Here is a 19,489-nt window from a genome sequence, read left to right on the forward strand (position 1 = left end):
ACTTCATTCAAGCTAAATTTGCATTTGCTCCATCATCACAGTGCTCAGCCAGTTCTCTACCAAGAGAAAACAAATTAATTCTGGGTTCCTGAGGAAAGACCCTAGCAAATCTTCTCTTATTTCTTACAGATAATAAAGCTGCAATCAAGTAGGCCAAATAAATACCATATCCACTTTATATGACTAGAACAACTCAAGCAGTAAGAGTACACTTCTGTCCCAAAGAAGAGAAACAAACACACATGGAATCTCCCTTACCTTTCACCTACCATAACAAAAGCCAAATTTCTTTTTACCTCATTGTGAAATAGTTGACAGTATATCCAAGATGCCAGAGCTCTAGGTGTAGCCACTACCCAGGAGGGATACTGAGGTCTACACAAAACTTTTTAAAAAGACATTCTATTTTTTAAAATAAGCAGGAAATAAACTATAAATCTTATGCTAAAACATAGTGAACACCTCCCTATGTGATGTGATTTGGAATTATAGCATAAAGTCACAATGCTTTCTCCATACAGATAAAAACTGAAGCCTGGGCCTCCATTATTTCAGATGAATTCCCAGGGGCTTCAGTACTGCCCTCTGTTAAAATGCCCTTGGAAGGGATTTCCATTATCAATGATGAGTATAGATCAGTTGATGAGACCCTTAACTAGGAGCAGGTATGACAGAGGGCATGGGAAGAGCGGAATCCCAGCATTCTCCTACTCAAAGGTAGGGGGGTCAGAAAGAATATTCAGCAAGGAGGCAGGAGATGAGAGTTGGGATTCACCTATCCAACACAGGTATCAGATTTCTTGTCTGAAAAATGAGAAGGCTGAATTTGATGATCTCTAAATAGCTCAAAAATGCAGCTTTTGTGAAGTGAGGTAGGTCTGGCTAGGTGGGGTCAGCCACCAAAGACTAAGAAGTAGGGAAGCATAATGCCACTCACGATCATAAAACCACTGCTGAAGAAATATGGGAGGCACTGGAGAAAATGTCCCCACGACTGTAATTATGCCAAAAGAGTAACTAAATATGTTAAAAAGCAGCTCTATAGAGACATTATAGTAATGCCTCAGGTCTAAAGGGACGATAAATAGAAATTTTTAAAAAATCTAGATTCATATTCGGTCACTGCATCTCTCAAGTCTGTATTTAAAAAATGGAAAAGAAACTAGTTTTGCCCAAGGAAATAATATTCTTAAAACTCAAAGGATGATTAGCTGTGTTGATGGATTTCCTGGCAAATGGAAAACGCTGACTTTTATGTGTTCCATCAAGAGCACTAGTACTGAAATGACCATAGTAAAATTCACTCCATTCAACAGATATTTTTACAGTACCAGGTATGTACTTCTACTGTATGTAAGAAGGGATACAATAATGAAAAATACACCTCTATGCTTAAATTTACACTATATTACAGAAGATGTAACAGACAGATTAGTAAATGAAATGAAGTATGATGCAACTGCATGAAACAGAGGTTAGAGGTTTGGAAGAAGAGTTAGAGTTGTTGTTTTTATTTTTATTTTTGAAAGATCACAGTTTCTTCACATATACATTCACAGGAGCCAAAGTCAAGAATTTCTAAGGACAAGTTTAAACACTTAATAAAGAACAGCAGGTCTTGAACCATCTGCTTTATTCAAAAAATGAAGATCTATCACATGCAAATGGTCATTTTACTCCAACCCTGTGTGAACAGTATTGTCAGCTGAGGTAGGTAACATCTGGTTTATAATAGGCATTGTGAACAAACCACACTTTATAAGATGGCTGCAATCAATGCCTCTTGTGGGTTAAAAAAAAAAATCATACAAGTCCAAAAGTCACTCACTTTCAGCAAGTTCCTTTGATCTATTTAAGTGTCCTGTTACTAATCTTCTGATGAACAAATGCACAAAACAGAATTTAAAGCAAACAACAGAACCTTGTTATAGTCACACAAAGATATATGACAGAATACTAAGAAAGTTTTTCTAAGGAAATAATTTCCCAAACTCATATCATATAAAACTGCAGGTTATAGCAGACCAATCCTCTATTGTTGTATTCTCACCTGGTAAGGAACAATACTGCCATGAGCTGTGCCCCAACGTTTTGCTTCTTTTTGTCCAATAAGATAATTAGCAGCTACCTGGCTCAAACATGCCACCTATCAGAAAGAAAAAAAAAAGAGTTAGTTTTACATTCATAAGCAGAATGTTCTGACATGAAAGTTCTCATTTGATTTCACTTTGTATCACTGTAGAAGAAAAAACAAGAGAGAAACAACTCCAACCAGGTTAGAAGATATATAGGCATCTACACTTCCATCACACAAAGAAAGGAAGAGCAGTATTAATTTATTGCATGAGACTAAGTACTGAGTAACATTCACCTCCTTGAAGATCATCTGGAGGCAGTTGACCCAGCAGATGGAATCTTGGTACAGCTATTAGCATCAAAGCCATAGCAAAATACATCAGCAACTAGTACATTCCCTTCCCCTCACCACCTCCATCCTTTTCCTTTCCATCAAGATGACACAAAAAGAGAACCATTGTCAGGTGCCACATTCTAAATTTCTCATTTCATGAAAAAGTAATAATTAACCTCATGTGGCTCAAGTCAGTTCGGTCAGGTTTTCTGTCACTTGCTGCCCAAAGCATTCTTATTGACACAGAAGATCAAGATTATTTTTGATGATTAACTTTTTGATCCTTTTGTTATTTGACTTTTATTATTCATTAGTGAATCATCCCTAAACAAAAATGACTGTACTTCTCTCAACTTCGTCCTAGCCCCATACCCTCCTAATTACATTTATTCCAGTTTTCAAGAACCTTAGATCTATTAAAGGGGTCATCTAAGGCCTTAGGGTCAACCTCTGACTCTTGCAGTGTTTCATATGCAAATCTTGAAAACTTACAGTAACTCAATTCCATATGAGGATTACCTGAGGATAATGGCTTGATTCCCAGTGATCTGCCATAAGCAACTTATGTTCCAATGAATGTCCATGCTTCCAGCAACCCAGAACTATGGAAAGATGGTGACCTAATAACAATTTCCCATATGCCCCAGAGAAAAAAGCTTCTGACCTCATTACATAAGCATTACAGAGCATGGGCTCGTTTTTGCCATTCTAGATCATCAGATGTGATGGGGAATCTACCAAGCCAGTAAGTCATACATACCCCAAATTGAGACTGGCTCCAGGAACAGAACAAGGGGTGATTTTTCTGGACTTGGTGCCACAACCTGCTATCACCCTCTGGCAGCTATGCCTCCTACTCAGGCTATCAATTAGGCTTGGCCTTGATGAATATCCTTTCAGCAGCAGCCATTCTCCTTTACTTTATTCTTGGGATTTACTCCCACTTTTATGTTCATTTACTGCTCTGTTGCAATTAGAACTGCCTTATGGCAGCTGGTTTGGCTGTACTACCCAAGTGGCAAAACTAATAAACTTTGAGTCATCCACTTCTGGACCTCCATCTGGTCTTGGGCATTTGAACCATGGAGCATTCCAGGGCTGCCTGGGGCTGCCTACTGCTAATCACCATTTCACAGATCACTTCTGTGTCTTTCAAAATGGAAAATCAAATCAACATTTTGTAGTAAAAATGTTCTGGATGGAAAGTCCAGATTCACGGCTCCTCATTTCTGTCAACCTCTAAGTAACTGTATTACTAGAAGTATGTAATTTTACTACTTTGACCTTCAGGCATATTCTCTATTAAATCTTGAGCTTTTGACTTAACCCAAAAGTTTTCAAACATTTTTTTTAAAAAAAGCAGAATTATTTTACCAAAACCAGTAATGTATGAAATCCTAATATGTAAACAAAGAATAAAGGTGAAGTAGAACACACATACAGTACCATCCTAGGCATCATGAACACACAACAGAATTTACAAAATTTTAAATGATCTTAAATTTGCATCCATGATCTACACTTCTGACTCTATTATTTTTCTTAACAGTCTGGCTGATAAAAAGAGGCCAGGGATGCAATAATAGTCATTTTCCCATGAAGGCTCTTCCTGAAATTGGGGAAATTTTCTTAACTCTGAGGCTTTTTTATAAGAATGATTCTTCTTCGATCTAACTTTGTTGGCAGGTGGTAGGGAGGTTGTTCCTTGCAAATAAGTTCTAGTGAAATTCACTCTCTAAGGACCTCTGGTGCTACTGGAGGCCAAGAATTCACAATAATAAAGGTAATTCTTTATAAGCAAATAATCACAAGAGGCCTGGTATTTATACTTTTCTAATTTCAAAGTCAACTGATGATCAATAGACTAACATGAGCAAGAGCTGAAAGAAGTAATGAGCTGACTTGATGATCCCAGTTTAAGCTGTAAATCCTAGGTTGATCAGAGATGGTTGCCAGTGGTAGTTATGGATTGGATTCTGAGTTGAAAATCAGCCTGGCTGCCTCATTTCTTGCCAACTACCTCTTTGTTCCTTCTCAATTTTGACTTCTGTGTTTCTGACACTGCCTTGATAAGCATCTGTGTCTCCTACACAGGCTATCAATTATGTTGATATCGTCCATAACTGTTAAATAAAAGCCCTGTTAAGAGTACATTTGAATAAAGGGTCAAAATTTATCTCACAGATTATTTCTAAATGGAATAACATATCCACTTCCTCCACACAATGGTAACTCATGAAAACAAAAAATATGTCAGAAGTAGGAGGCTCCCATGAGGCAGAAAGTTTAAATAAGATTTTAACCTAGTTGCCATCCAACAACAAAATACTATTTGTCAGTAACTACTCAGAGAGAAAGTTGGGGTAAAAAGAATTGCATTTCTAAAAAAAGATAGCATTGCATCAAAAAGAATAAAATACCTAGGAATAAACCTAACCAAGGAAGTGAAAGAACTATACTCTGAAAACTACAAAACACTCATGAGAGAAACTAAATAAGATGCCAATAAATGGAAACACATCCTGTGCTCATGGACAGGAAGAATTAATATTGTCAAAATAGCCATCCTGCCTAAAGTAATCCACAGATCCAATGCAATTCCTATCAAAATACCGACAGCATTCTTCAACAAACTAGACAAACAGTTCTAAAACTCATGTGGAACAAAAAAAGACCCCAAATAGCCAAAGCAATCCTGAGAAGGAAGAATAAAGCAGGGGTGATTACACTCCCCAACTTCAAGCTCTACTACAAAGCCACAGTAATCAAGGTAATTTGGTACTGGCACAATAACAGACCCATAGAACAATAGAACAGATTAGAGATACCAGATATAAACCCAAGCATATATGTTCACTTAATATATAATAAAGGAGCCATGGATATACAATGGGGAAATGACAGCCTCTTCAACAACTGGTGTTGGCAAACTTGACAGCTACATGCAAGAGAAAGAAACTGAATTATTGTCTAACCCCATACACAAAAGTAAACACAAAATGGATCAAAGACCAGAATATAAGTCAAGAAACCATAAAACTCTTAGAAGACAACATAGGCAAAAATCTCTTGAATATAAACGAGTGACTGTTTCCTGAACGCATCTCCTCAGGCAAGGGAAACAAAATCAAAGGTGAAAAAATGGGACTACATCATGATAAAAAGCTCTGTACAGCAAAGGACACCATCAGCAGAACAAAAAGGCATCCTACAGTATGGGAGAATATATTTGTAAAAGACATATCCAACAACGGGTTAACATCTAAAATATATAAGAGACTGTGAGAGGGGATTAAAGATGGCAGTGTGAGAGGTGAGACAGAGCTCTCCTCCTAAAACCACATATAATACGAAAATATAATTAATTCAACTAATCCTGCTAGAGCAACAGGAAAGAAGGCTGCGCCAGACTGCATACACCTACCTAGAGGAAAGAACAGACCTTACAGAACAGGGTAATATACCAAAGCCATAACCCGGCAGGACCCAAGCCCTTCCCCCACCCCAGCTCACTGGCTGGAGGAAGAGAAACAGAGCGGGAAGGGAGTGGAGGCCTGGGACTGCTGAACAACTCCCTGGAGATCTGCTCTGGGATCACAAATCTATATTGCATGGTACTCTGGTGATTACTTGGTTTGAAAAGCTAAGACAGGCAGAATATATGGAGAGACTGAGATTCCAGCTGCTTGTGGAAAACAGGGATTGATATCTGGCTGATATGGGCAGGCAGTCTGAGAGACTTCCTAATAGGGAGAGGGCCACTAAAGGGGCAAGGATTGCACAGAGCTTACTGCTCAGGAAAAAGGGCAGGTAAACAGAATTGTCCAGGTGCACTCTGCCCAGCAGGTTGGGAACTTTCACAATCATCAGGTGCTCCATCCCCCTGGCTGACTACACAGCTCCAAGAACCCCCACCATGATGCACAGCCTGCTGCACCTTCCTCCCAACCAGCCCACATCTAGTATGCAAAACGGTAACCCCTGCCCTGGCTTCAGGCCAGCCAGAGGCAAGCCCCACATACAGCAGCTACGAACACAAAGCATAGAAGCTTACACCTGTGTGTTCAGCCCACTGGTTCTGGCAGTGGAGACAGGCATAGCAGCCAGGAAGCAGGAAACAGCTCTTTCCTACCCCCATGCACCAGCACCACTCCCCAGTAACCATGGGTATTGCTCCAGGGGCTGAGCACCTTCAGAGAGTAGAGCTTCTGGGCACTACAGGGCACCACATACAAATACAAAATGTCAAATGAACCTGGTTCAAAGCAAAATCTCAACAACACCAGAAAAAGGATCGAGTGAGACTGAACTCATCAATATTCCTGAAAGAGATTTCAAAATAAAAATCATAAACATGCTCCTGTAGGTACAAAAATATATTCAAGAACTCAGGAACAAATTTAGGACAGAGATACAATCATTCAGGAACACAATGGAGTGTATTAAAAGCAGATTAGATACGGTGGAGGAGACAATAAATGAAATAGAAATTAGAGAAGAGGAATACAAAGAAGCTGAGGCACAGAGAAAAAAGAATATCTAAGAATGAAAGAATACTGAGAGAACTATGTGACCAATACAAACGGAACAATATGCGTATTATAGGGGTACCAGAAGATGAAGAGAGAGAAAAAGGGAAAGAAAGTGTCTTTGAGGAGGTAATTGCTGAAAATTTCCCCAATCTGGGGAAGGAGATAGTCTCTCAGGCCATGGAGATGCACAGATCTCCCAACACAAGGGACCCAAGGAGGACAACACCAAGACATATAATAATTAAAATGGCTAAGATCAAGGATAAGAACAGAATATTAAAAGCAGCCAGAGAGAGAGATTAAGATCACATACAAAGGAAAGACCATTAGGCTATCATCAGACTTCTCAGCAGAAACCTTACAGTCCAGAAGGGACTGTCATGATATATTTAATGCAATGAAGCAGAAGGGCCTTGAAACAAGAATACTTTATCCGGCAAGATTATCATTTAAATTTGAAGGAGGGATTAAACAATTTCCAGAGAAGCAAAAGCTGAGAGAATTTACCTCCCACAAACTATCTCTACAGTGTATTTTTGAGGGACTGCTATAGATGGAATTGTTCCTAAGGTTAAACAGCTGTCACCAGAGGTATTAAAAAGGGATAGACAAAGAGTACAGAATATGATACTTAATATATAAGGAATGGAGGAGGAAGACAAGGAGGGGAAAAAAAAGAACCTTTGGATTGTGTTTGTAATAGCATACTAAGGGAGTTAAGTTAGACTCTTAGAAAGTAAGGAAGTTACACTTGAACCTTTGGTAACCATGAATCTAAAGCCTGCAATGGCAATAAGTACATACCTATTTATAATCACAGTAAATGTAAATGGTATGAATGCACCAGTCAAAAGACATACAGTCACCAAATGGATAAAAAAAACAAGACCCATCTATGTGCTACCTACAAGAGACTCACTTCAAACCCAAAGACATACACAGACTAAAAGTGAACAGATCAAAAAAGATATTTCATGCAACTAATTGGGAGGAAAAAGCAGGAGTTGCAGTACTTGTATCATACAAAATAGACTTCAAAACAAAGAAAGTCACAAGAGACAAAGAAGGACATTACATAATGATAAAGGGGCAGTCCAACAAGAGGATATACCTATTATAAATATCTATGCACCCAACCCAGGATCACCTACATATGTGAAACAAATACTAACAGAATTAAAGGGGGAAATAGAATGCAATGCATTCATTCTAAGAGACTTCGACACTCCACTCACTCCAAAGGACAGATCAACCAGACAGAAAATTAGTAAGGAGACAGAGGCATTGATCAACACTTTAGAACAATGGACCTAACAGACATCTACAGAATTCTCCACCCAAAAGCAGCAGGATACACATTCTTCTCAAGGGTACATGGAACATTTTTAAGAATAGATCATATACTAGGCCACAAAAAGAGCCTCGGTAAATTCAAAAGGATTGAAATTGTTCCAACCAGCTTCTCAGACCACAAAGGTATGAAACTAGAAATAAATTATGCAAAGAAAATGAAAAAGCCCACAAACACATGGAGGCTTAACAACATGCTCCTAAATAACCAATGAATCAATGACCAAATAAAAACAGAGATCAAGCAATATATGGAGACATATGACAACAATAATTCAACACTGCAAAATCTGTGGGACACAGCAAAGGCCATGCTAAGAGGGAAGTACATTGTAATACAGGCCTACCTCAGGAAAGAAGAACAATTCCAAATGAACAGTCTAAACTTGCAATTAACGAAACTAGAAAAAGAAAAAATGAGGCGCAAAGTCAGTAGAAGGAAGGACATAATAAAGACTAGAGCAGAAATAAATAAAATCAAAAAGAATAAAACAATAGAAAGAATAAATGAAAGCAGGAGCTGGTTCTTTGAGAACATATACACAGTGGAATACTATTCAGCCATAAGAAAGAAACAAATCCTACTTTTGCAACAACATGGATGGGGCTGGAGGATATTATGCTCAATGTAAGAGAAGTACCAAATGATTTCCCTCATATAACAATGAAGCAAAACTGAAGGAACAAAACAGCAACAGACTCACAGACTCCAAGAAGGCACTAGTGGTTACCAAAGGGGAGGGGAGAGGAGGGCAGGTGGGGAGGGAGGGAGAAGGGGACTGAGTGGTATTATGATTGGCACACATGGTGTGGGGGAGATCATGGGGAAGACAGTGTAGCACAGAGAAGGCAAATAGTGACTCAGTGGCATCTTCCTACACTGTTGGGTAGTGACTGCAGTGGGATTTGGCGGGGGGACATGATAACATGGGTGAATGTAGTAACCACATTGTTTTTTCATGTGAAACCTTCATAAGAGTGTATATCAATAATACTTTAATAAAAAATAAACAAATAAAGGGGGGAAATAAATAAATAAATAAAATATATAAAGAACTCACATTCCTCAACACCCAAAAAGCAAATAACCCTATTAAAAAATGGGCGGAGGAGCTGAACAGACACTCCACCAAAGAAGAAATACAGATGGCCAACAGACACATGAAAAGATCCTCCACATCACTAATTATCAGAGAAATGCAAATTAAAACCACAATGAGATATCACCTCACACCAGTTAGGATGGCCAACATAGAAAGACTAGAAACAATAAATGCTGGTGAGGAGTAGAGAAAGGGGAACCCTCCTACACTGTTGGTGGGAATGTAAAATAGTTTAACCATTGTGGAAAGCAGTATGGAGGTTTCTCAAAAAACTAAAAATAGAAATACCATTTGACCCAGGAATTCCACTCCTAGGAATTTACCAAAGAAAACAAGTTCTCAGATTCAAAGACATATGCACCCCTATGTTTATCGCAGCATTATTTACAATAGCCAAGAAATGGAAGCAACCTAAGTGTCCACCAGTACATGAATGGATAAAGAAGATGTGGTACATACACACGATGGCATATTATTCAGCCATAAGAAGAAAACAAATCCTACCATTTGCAACAACATGGATGAAACTAGAGGGTATTATGCTCAGTGAAATAAGCCAGGCAGAGAAAGACAAGTACCAAGTGATTTCACTCATCTGTGGAGTATAAGAACAAAGCAATAACTGAAGGAACAAAACAGCAGAAGACTCAGAAAACCAAAGAATGGACTAACAGTTGCCAAAAGGAAAGGGACTGGGGAGGGTGGGTGGGAAGGGAGGGATAAGGGGAATAAGGGGCATTACAGTTATCACACATAACATAAGGGGAGGGGCATGGGGATGGCAGTATAGCACAGACAAGTAGTGACTCTACAGCATCTTACTACGCTGATGGACAGTGACTGTAATGGGTTATGGGGTAGGGACTTGATAATGAGGGGAATCTAGTAATCACAATGTTGCTCATGTGATTGTATATTAATGATACCAAAATAAAATAATAAAAATTAAAAAAAGAAAGCAACAAGGCTAAACTTAGCAACCTGATGTTTAAAAGGGGCATTGCAAATCTGAAAGTAATCTATGTATCAGGATACATTTTAAGGCAGAAGAAAATGGGGAAAGTAAACAGCTATGATGTGATTGTGTATGAAAAATCAGAGGCTTCCTGGCAATTAATGACAAATTTTCCGCAAATCAAAAGAAGGCAGGATGTGACTTTTAGGTTAATAACTACATACTGTATATCCATTCTAAATATTGCATTAGATCATTACTTTCATCCCCTAAAGTTAGGCTTATTATTTCATCATGTGGATGCCATATAATTTACTCAGAATGTTGCCTTTATATGTTTCATCTAAAAAAAAACCCAACTTTGGTTTAATAATAATCGTTCTGACAGCAAAACTATTATTTTAGATAAAATAGTGGGCCCTGATATTCTTTGTGCCTAACCAGAAAACCAATGGGGTGGTCAAAGTGGATCTCAAAGGGCACAGCCCCAAAAGACTTGAAGAAGAATATACCCAATTATTTCCCAAAGCAGTCCCAGGGTGTCTGCAACCACATGTTTTACTTCTACCAAATGAGGACAAAGATATAATAATAGAATCTTTCATCTGCAAAAAAACAAATATGATATGTAAAGTGGTGGAAACAAGACTAGAACTATGTCCATTGCATCAAAACTGGTATATTTTTCCCCCCCTGCACCCTTGCATATACTCGGCCTCCAACTATGCTGGACTACACACCAACCCTGCCTCCCTTCTGCCCTGGCCCATATCTCCATCCATTCTTCGAAGTCCACTTCAACATCACCATTTCCATTAAGTCCCTCTCATCAACCCAAGCAAAAAAAATATGTCTGTGCCTCTGAACAAATCTAACACCTTAAATTGCCTGATTCCTGCAGCACTTTCGCAGTCTATCTTGTATTACAACCAGAATTATAAGATGGCAAGGCTAGAAAACCCAGATTAGGAGTTCCTAAGCCTGGCTGTGACCACAATTTCTTGAGGAAATTCCTGGACCCCACCTTAGACCTACTGTATCAGACTCCAGGGACACAGCCTGGGAAAAAATAATTCAACCAATCTGCATTAATTGCACAGCAGATCTTAGCACTAAACCTTAGGAAAGTCTAATCAAACCCCTTAATATTGCAGGTGGATAAATAAGAAGAGGGAAATAATCTATCTGAGGTCAGCCAGCTGGCTAATGACAACTTTAAACTCCTCCAACTATAGTGCCCTCCTTTATGCTACAGTATTACTTGTATCTTATCTTAACTCTTGTTTTGAATTAGGAATTATTTCAGGGTATGAACTGGGTAATATAAATCCTTCTTATGTACTCATACCACCTAACACAGAGCTTGAATACTAATTTTGTTAATGCATGAATGAAAACAGTAATTACTAGTTTATTTAGTTAACAAATACTGAGTGCTGCTTTGTGCAAAGCATTATAAGAGGCACTGGCTGTACACAATTAAAGGAAAAGATATAGTCCTTAGCCCTTTGGACTTAAAAATGTCAGAGAAGACAACTAAACAAACAGTTATAGGATCAGTCATGGAGAGAGAAGATGGAGAAGTACTTTAAAAACAAAGAGAATATTATGTGTGAAAGCCCTAAGGCAGAAAAGGGACTGACACAGGAGAAAAAACCTGAAAGATCAATATAACTGAAATGAGACAAAAAAGAGACAGGGTTGATGATGGGGGCAGTCTAGTAACCATAATGTTGCTCATGCAATTGTAGATTAATGATGCCAAAATAAAAAAATAAAAAGAAACAGGGAATGAAATTGAAGAGGTTAACAGACACGAGATTATGCCAGCCCTTGCAGGTCATGGTATAAAACCACTCTTTGGACACCTTTGAGAATGATTATTTTTAAATAAAAAATCCTATCATCCTCTACTTAAATATTTCACAGCATTTGCAATTAAATCCAAAGAATGAACTGAAAAGAGGCAAGAAAAGGGACACTGCAAAGTTTCAGCCACAGGCTAGTAATAGCTAGGTGGGAGGCAGTGGAAATGGGCAAATTTGAGGATTTAAGATTTATTTTAGGGACAGAACAGACAGACCATGTGAAAAATCCTGTGTGAATGGGATGGCAGAATGGTGTAGGATAGAAAGGAACCACACATGCCTTCCAGATTCCTGGCTGAATATCTGGGTAAGCTAGGAAGGTGTTAACAGAAATAAGGAAGTGAGAGACAGGAACAAGTCCTAGTGAGGGGGACAGGGAATAGGAGCTCACCCTTGAAGATGCCTGCGAGACAACAGGCCGGAGTCATCAGCACATAGAAAGTATTTAATGTCATCCCCAGGGGAGAAACAGAGAAATAAAATAAGAGAAGAAATCAGAAATAAGATGATACAAAACACAACTCTCCCTGTCAAAAACAGGTCTTCCTCTAATCACATGTGTGGCCGATAACACAGGTACAATCTACCAGCACCAGTTTAAATACCCACAAACAGGGGCTAGGCTAACTAAAATATGATATCCACATTGAATAGAAGAGAAAGCAGGCACTTAAAATGATGCAATAGGAGAATACAGCATCATGTGGGAAAACACTCACCAGTTTTTTAACATTTTATTTTAGAATAGTTTTAGATTGAGTTTAAAAGTCAATACTGTTGGAACTCAACCAAGAATTAGGAGAAGTGCAAATTGTAGCACTCCAAAATCTTACAACCACAGACTATTTATCGTTAAAAGAACATATGGGATATGAACAGTCCCCAGGAATGGGGTGTTCTAGTTTATCTGAATTCTCTCAGACTGTTTAAGTTCAGTCGGACAATATCCACCATATCATAGATAAGTTTTCACAAATGCCTAAGGTGCCTAACTGGTTTTCTTGGTTTCACTGGAGATGGCTGGTAATTACAGGTATGCTTTGGTTAGGTAACTATATTCCTATTATGTTAATGTGTGTGCACAATTTAATTAGTCGTTTAAAACCTATCCATGCTGAAGTTACTCTACAAGAAGATATGTCAAAGAAATAATCAATCTTCCCAGGTTTTCTTCTGCCTGCTACTTCTGTAGCTTTTCTTCTTCCTACCTAATCACAACCTTTAAATAGAACTTGTGCCACATGTCGAATTTACCGAGTATCATAATTCTTCCAAGTGGTAAAGACACCTCAAGACAAATGCTGGGCATAGAAGCCACAGGGCATAAATATGCAAAGAAGTAAAAAGCTAACCTTTTCAAACGATAAGGCTTCTCTCTCACTTACCAACTTAACATTTCCCTGTAAGGCCCCGGAAGATGACTGGTTAGCCAGAGACGGGTAAGATTCCTCAAGGGAGGAACAACCTAAGACAGGCACAGTCGCAGGGGGCCATCTGGTGAGAAAATGGGGAGCAGCAGAGGTAAGGCTTAGAACCTCCCCCCTCATGTTCTGAGAGAAATCTTCTGCATACATGGATGTTTATTGCCCTCGTCTAGCGCGGATTAACACATAGTCTACAGGCACACACCTGATCATCTACATTTGCTCTCTTACAACACTAAACTCTGTTTTCTACCTTTATCTCGTATCTACCTACCACTTCAGCATTTTATTAAAAATAATAATAATAGAGAAATGTGGTATCCACATATAAATCAGGTTTAAAAATCAAATGAATATTCATATTTGAACTGACTGTGTATAGTTCATAATGCATTAACAAAACCGAAAGCTTCTGTGATGACTGCCCTTGCACTGTTCACCATGTAACTTATTCACTATGTAAGAATTTGTACTCCATGTAAGAATTTGTTCGTTATGCATCAGAAGATTGGAGACTGACGAAAATTGGGCTTGGGGTGGATTAATGATTGTGCATTGAGTATTGACCCCCCTATACAGAGATTTGTTGTGGTTAACAACTATTTGATCAATAAATATGAGAGATGCCCTCAGAATATATATATATATATATATGTATATATATATATATATATAAACACACTTCCAATTGTAAAATAAATAAGTAACCGGGATGTAATGTATAGCATAAGGAATATAGTCAAAATATTGTAACAACTTGGTATGGTGATACCTGGTACCTAGAAATATCATGTATATAAATGTTGAGTCGCTGTGTTGTACACCTGAAACTAATGTAATGCAATGCTGTTGTCAACTACCCTTCAATAAAAAATAAAAATAAAAAAAAGTCAATACTGATTGTTGTTAATTAGCATTGTTTCAAATTAAAGCCCACATGTTCAGATTTCTTTAGTTTTACTTAATGTCTTTTTTTTGTTCCAAGATCCCATCCAGGGTACCCACCACACTATATTTAGTCATTGCCTTATTAGGCTCCTCTTGACTGTAACAGTTCATCATATGTTCCTTTTTTTGATGATTTTGACAGTTGTGAGGATTGTGCATCAGGTATTTTGCAGCATATTGCTCAACATGGATTTTTTTTCATATTTTTCTAATAATGAGAAACAAAGCAGATGTGGTTGCAATCTTATGAAGCTGACACACTCATGTGATGCATTCAGATATGAATAGGAAAATATCAGGAAATGATAAGTGACATGAAGAAAATGAAATGGAATCACAGAGAAGACTCCTCTAGACTAGCAAGTTAGTAAAAGCCTCTTTGAAGGTGTTACATATAATCTAAGACCTGGAGAAGGCATGTGAAAAGCTAGGGGAAATCTTTTTTAGGTAACAAGATCAACCAATTAAAAGACTCTATTGCAGTAAAAAAACTTCCTATGTTTAGGAATAGAAAGAATATCACTGTAGCTGGAACATAGTAAGTAGAAAGAGGCAGTAGTACAAGATGAGGTCAAAGAATTATGCAAGGGCCAGATCGTACAAGTCTTGTAGGCATGGTAAGGAACTGGAATATTAATTGAAGTGTCATGGGACTATAATTAGATCACCTAGCTGTTTTATGGAGTATTAAGGGGCAATAAATGAAACCAAATTATCCTAAGGTGGTCAGCATTACAACTAAGAAGGCTAAGCCTAAGAAGATTAAGCATCTTGCCTCAACATCACAGCTCATGAATGGCAAACAATGCCTCACACCCAGGCCACTGTACTCTGCAAGCCATCCCCAGCCCACTACTTCCTCTCTGCTCAGTCTCTCTGCTCCCAGTCCCTCATTAGTGCATGGCCTCACGTCTGTGTTCCGGGCTTCACATCCTGTACTTCCTGCACGGGCCCCCGCATTGCATGAATGGACAGGAAGTTCCACATGGTCATTCAACTGTCCTCTATGTTTGCTCAGAAAGCACATGATTAACTGAATTGATAATTCCCCTTCCGGTCTGCTCAACCACATATGTTTACTAACTACAAACATTTTCTGGGAAAAAGATATTAAAAAGAAATAAAGGGGCTTGCATTCACAGAGAACACACTTTGCAAGACAGGAAATTTATCCTTGCATCAGAAAAACTGTCTGAGACCTTGACATCGCTCTTTTTCATCCTAATACCCTTATTTGGCATGTCAAACTTCCTATGCAGTCTAATCTGCTTCACTTCGTCCCTCACACCTTAAGACAAACTGATTCCTTGAGAACCACTAGGGCCAAGAAGGGAAAACATCCAGAGTAGAGAAGGTACTTTAGCTATCAAATGTTGAAAAAAAAATAATTCTACCAATTCACACTGCATTTACCACTTTAAGTTTCTAGAATTTACTACTGATAAAAGCTAATACTTATTAAACACTTATGGTGCACTGTTCTAAGCACTTTATGTGAATTATTTCATCCTCATGACAACTGTGTGAGAGAGGTGCTATGATGAATACATTTTATAAATGAGAAAACTGAGGCACAGAGCAGTTGAGTAATCTGCCCAAGGTTATACACCTAGTTCAGAACAAGCCAAGATCTGAACTCAGCTAGTCTGAATTTTGGCATTCTAAACCACCTTACATACAGAATCGGTCTCCTTAAAATATCTGAATGACCTTGATACTGGAAAAATTTTACTGGACTGTCCTACTTGATAAAGAAAAACAGTGATTAAGCATCATTTTCAATTAGGTAAATCCCTACAGATAAGTTTGACATTAATTATTACATAGCATTTAATGTAGTATTCATTCAAAGCTTCCTGCTTTGCTGCAACTACGTTTCAGCTTCTATTTCAATGTAATTAGAAATAAACTTCAACCAATAAAAATTTCATCTGTAAACACTAAAAAAACCAATAGAGCTGTTATATAATTTTAAAATCTCTACTTTTATTTACTTAGCAAAAAAAAGGCATAATTCTTCTCTTCATGGCAATTTTTTAAATTTAATGAAAGGAGCACACACACATTTCACATTCCTCTGGATTACCACTAACGACAGTCAAATCATATTGATGTTTATTTTATGGACTGAAGTCAAAAGAAAAACATATTTACATTATACTCAGAATAATTTTGCCAATTTATCTGAATGAAAATCAGACATATAAGGAAACTGGATATCATATGCCAGAAGGTAAGACCAGACAGCACTGAGAGACAGAATTTCAAAAGCATGTTTAGGATAATACATCAAACATATTTCTTACCATTAACCACTGACCCAGTCAATCATTTGATTCAAAAAGTGGTTTTGAGCAACTAAAAAAATGTGATGAGTAAGTGCAAATGCAGAAAGTAACATTTAATGACATGATTCACTTATTTATTCCTGTGATGTCTTCAGCTTCAAACATCTTTAAATATGGTTTGAATAACTTAGTTCTTTAAAATGCTTGTTTTTAGAATAAAACAATACATTGTTCTGCAACTCTAGATTTAAAAAGAAGTTATATGGATGAAATGAACGTCACTTTTGTTTATTGATTCCTTCATGCATTTAGCAGATATTCAATAGACACTTATTACATGCAAGGTACCGTATCAGGTATGGTAGGAAACCCAGAAATTAATAAAACAGAGATTCACCTCACAAGAAAGTTAAAATCTATAACTCAAAATAGAAATAATCAGTGCCAAAAGGCTTCTATTAAAAACATCAAGTAGAAATAAAAAGTGACATTTGAGCTGACACTTTGATAAAGGGAATTTAGTCATATAAAAACAAAGAAAAGGGCATATGTGCCCCTCCTCCCATACCCCTGTGAAAAAAATACTGGAGGCAAGCCACAACAGAAATGGTTAAAAGTATTGGATCTTTTTGAATGAATTAATGAATAGAAATAAAAACTGAAACAAGTCATTAGATTTGATGACTAGGAGATCATAAATGATCATTAAGATGCAATATCAATAAAGTAGTAGGAATAAAAGCCAGATTAAAGTGGGCTAAAAAATGAATGAAAATATAGGGAAACCACAAGAGTATTTTAGAGGCTCGTGTCAGGGGAAGAAGAGAGACTAGACAGTAGCTCAAGCGGTGAGTAGGAAGAGAAAGGTTTTCTTTTTGAGAATGAAAAACACCTGAAGTTCATTTAAATATGCAAGGAAAAAGAATAACTGAAAGTGTGAAATCTTAAGCAAGATGTTAGAAGATAAGGAAGAAAATACAAGTGAAGGGTTTATGGTTTAAACTCTCATCTCTCAATAGAGTCTCCCCTAACTCACTCAGATGGATTCAGTTTTCCTTCTGTCTCTCTGTCTATCAGAATGGAACCTTCAGGAGGGAAAGAATTCACCTGCTTTGTTTGCTGCTCTCTCCCCAGCAGTAAGAACACTCACTGAGACATGCTGTAGGCACTAAGTACATGATTCGTTACCCTAGTGAGCAAATGAATGAATGATTGTTTTCCTCTAATTTGGGAGGAGAATCTTAAAGAAGAAACATTTCATGTGAAAAAGAGGAAAGTTGTATGCAAGCCCCACAGAAAGCAGAATAGTAGAAGGCATCTTTGTAGAATGAGAAGCACAGGCAGACATTTGCCCCTTTGTCCCTCTAAGCCCTGGCTCTTCCCACTGGTGTCACACAGAACAAGTCCGTTCATTCTTCTACCACATACCACACGCTAAACAGAGGCAGAGGCAGAGAGCAGGGCCTGAAGCTCATATTCAGGGTGAGAAAAGCAACAAAGGTGGCTTAGGGGACAACAAGGGAATCTTCATGGGTCAAGACCCCATTGGGCTAAAAGTGAGTATACAGTGATGCTAAAGACTCACAGATGGTTAGAGAGATGAAATAACAACTCTTTAAGTCAGAATTGGCCTAGGAATGGGGATGGGATGAGCCTGTAATGGGGGTAGCAATAGGCTCCACATGGGAGTTCAGAGACGAAGCAGTTGAATAAAGGTTGACCCACTGACCCCTGCAGATCTCTTTCATTGTTCCATGGAGCCCAGGATGCTCTCTCTTCCATAGAAAGTTGTGGTTCAATTCTAAGAATGCACATACACTTTGTTTAGTTATGCTAGTTCTGGGTACCTTCTCCAATTCTGTATTTGCCATATTTTTCCTCAAGTTCTGATTACCTCTGCCTTTATGACCTGGTGACCTTTTGTTACTGTTTCTTCAACACTATTCAATAATGTATTATCCACTTAAAGGGAAGAGGAAGCACAAACCTATGCAGGTATGGAATATAGTGTATAGTAGGCATCTTCACACTGCTCACCTTCCTCCCAAGGAGACAGGCCAGCTTGCATAGGTGTCTCTAAGGTGTATATACTGTGAGAAAAGAAGAAATGGCAAATATGAAAGTCATTTAAAGAAAGGAATTTCATGACCTGGGAACAGATTGTAGGGAATAGAAAAGAAGGTATAAAGAGGGCTCCAGTGTTTTTAGCCTGGACTCAAAAAGGAACATGAATTTACTTATAGAAATGGTCTTCTTGGTGAAGAAGGTGTTCGTTGTGGGGTGCTGGGTGTGGGAGGAGGGGTGCATATGTGGATTTAAAGGTGTGATTGAGATGTCCAGGTGGAGATACCCATGTCTGGTTGCAAATCCAGCTGCTGCAGCCTGGATGATGACAAAAGACAGACATGGATGTTCGGTGGCCATCCACACTAAGGCTTATGATAGGCAGGATTCTAAGACGGCCTCCAAGTGTCCCATCTCCTGGCAAATGCACCCTTGAAAAACCCTTCCCCTTCTGATGGGCTGTTAATCCCAGGAGTAGGTCATTGATCAGGTGGCTATGAGCTAATCAAAAAGGTGACTATGTTGCGTGGACCTGATCTAATCAGAG

The 19,489-nt window shown here is 38.2% G+C and overlaps 1 protein-coding gene across 5 annotated transcripts in view; it reads right to left on the reverse strand.

Moving 5' to 3' along the window:
* SUGCT (succinyl-CoA:glutarate-CoA transferase) overlaps positions 1-19,489 on the reverse strand; it is a 698,665-nt gene that overhangs the window by 520,731 nt on the left and 158,445 nt on the right. For all 5 annotated transcript variants that reach the window (XM_036918914.2, XM_036918912.2, XM_057504387.1 and 2 more), the window contains exon 9: positions 2,051-2,146. In XM_036918914.2, the coding sequence (XP_036774809.1) occupies positions 2,051-2,146 (96 nt within the window). The remainder of the gene's footprint in view (positions 1-2,050; positions 2,147-19,489) is intronic.

This window comes from Manis pentadactyla, chromosome 7 (genome assembly GCF_030020395.1).
Source record: "Manis pentadactyla isolate mManPen7 chromosome 7, mManPen7.hap1, whole genome shotgun sequence".
NCBI lineage: Eukaryota > Metazoa > Chordata > Mammalia > Pholidota > Manidae > Manis > Manis pentadactyla.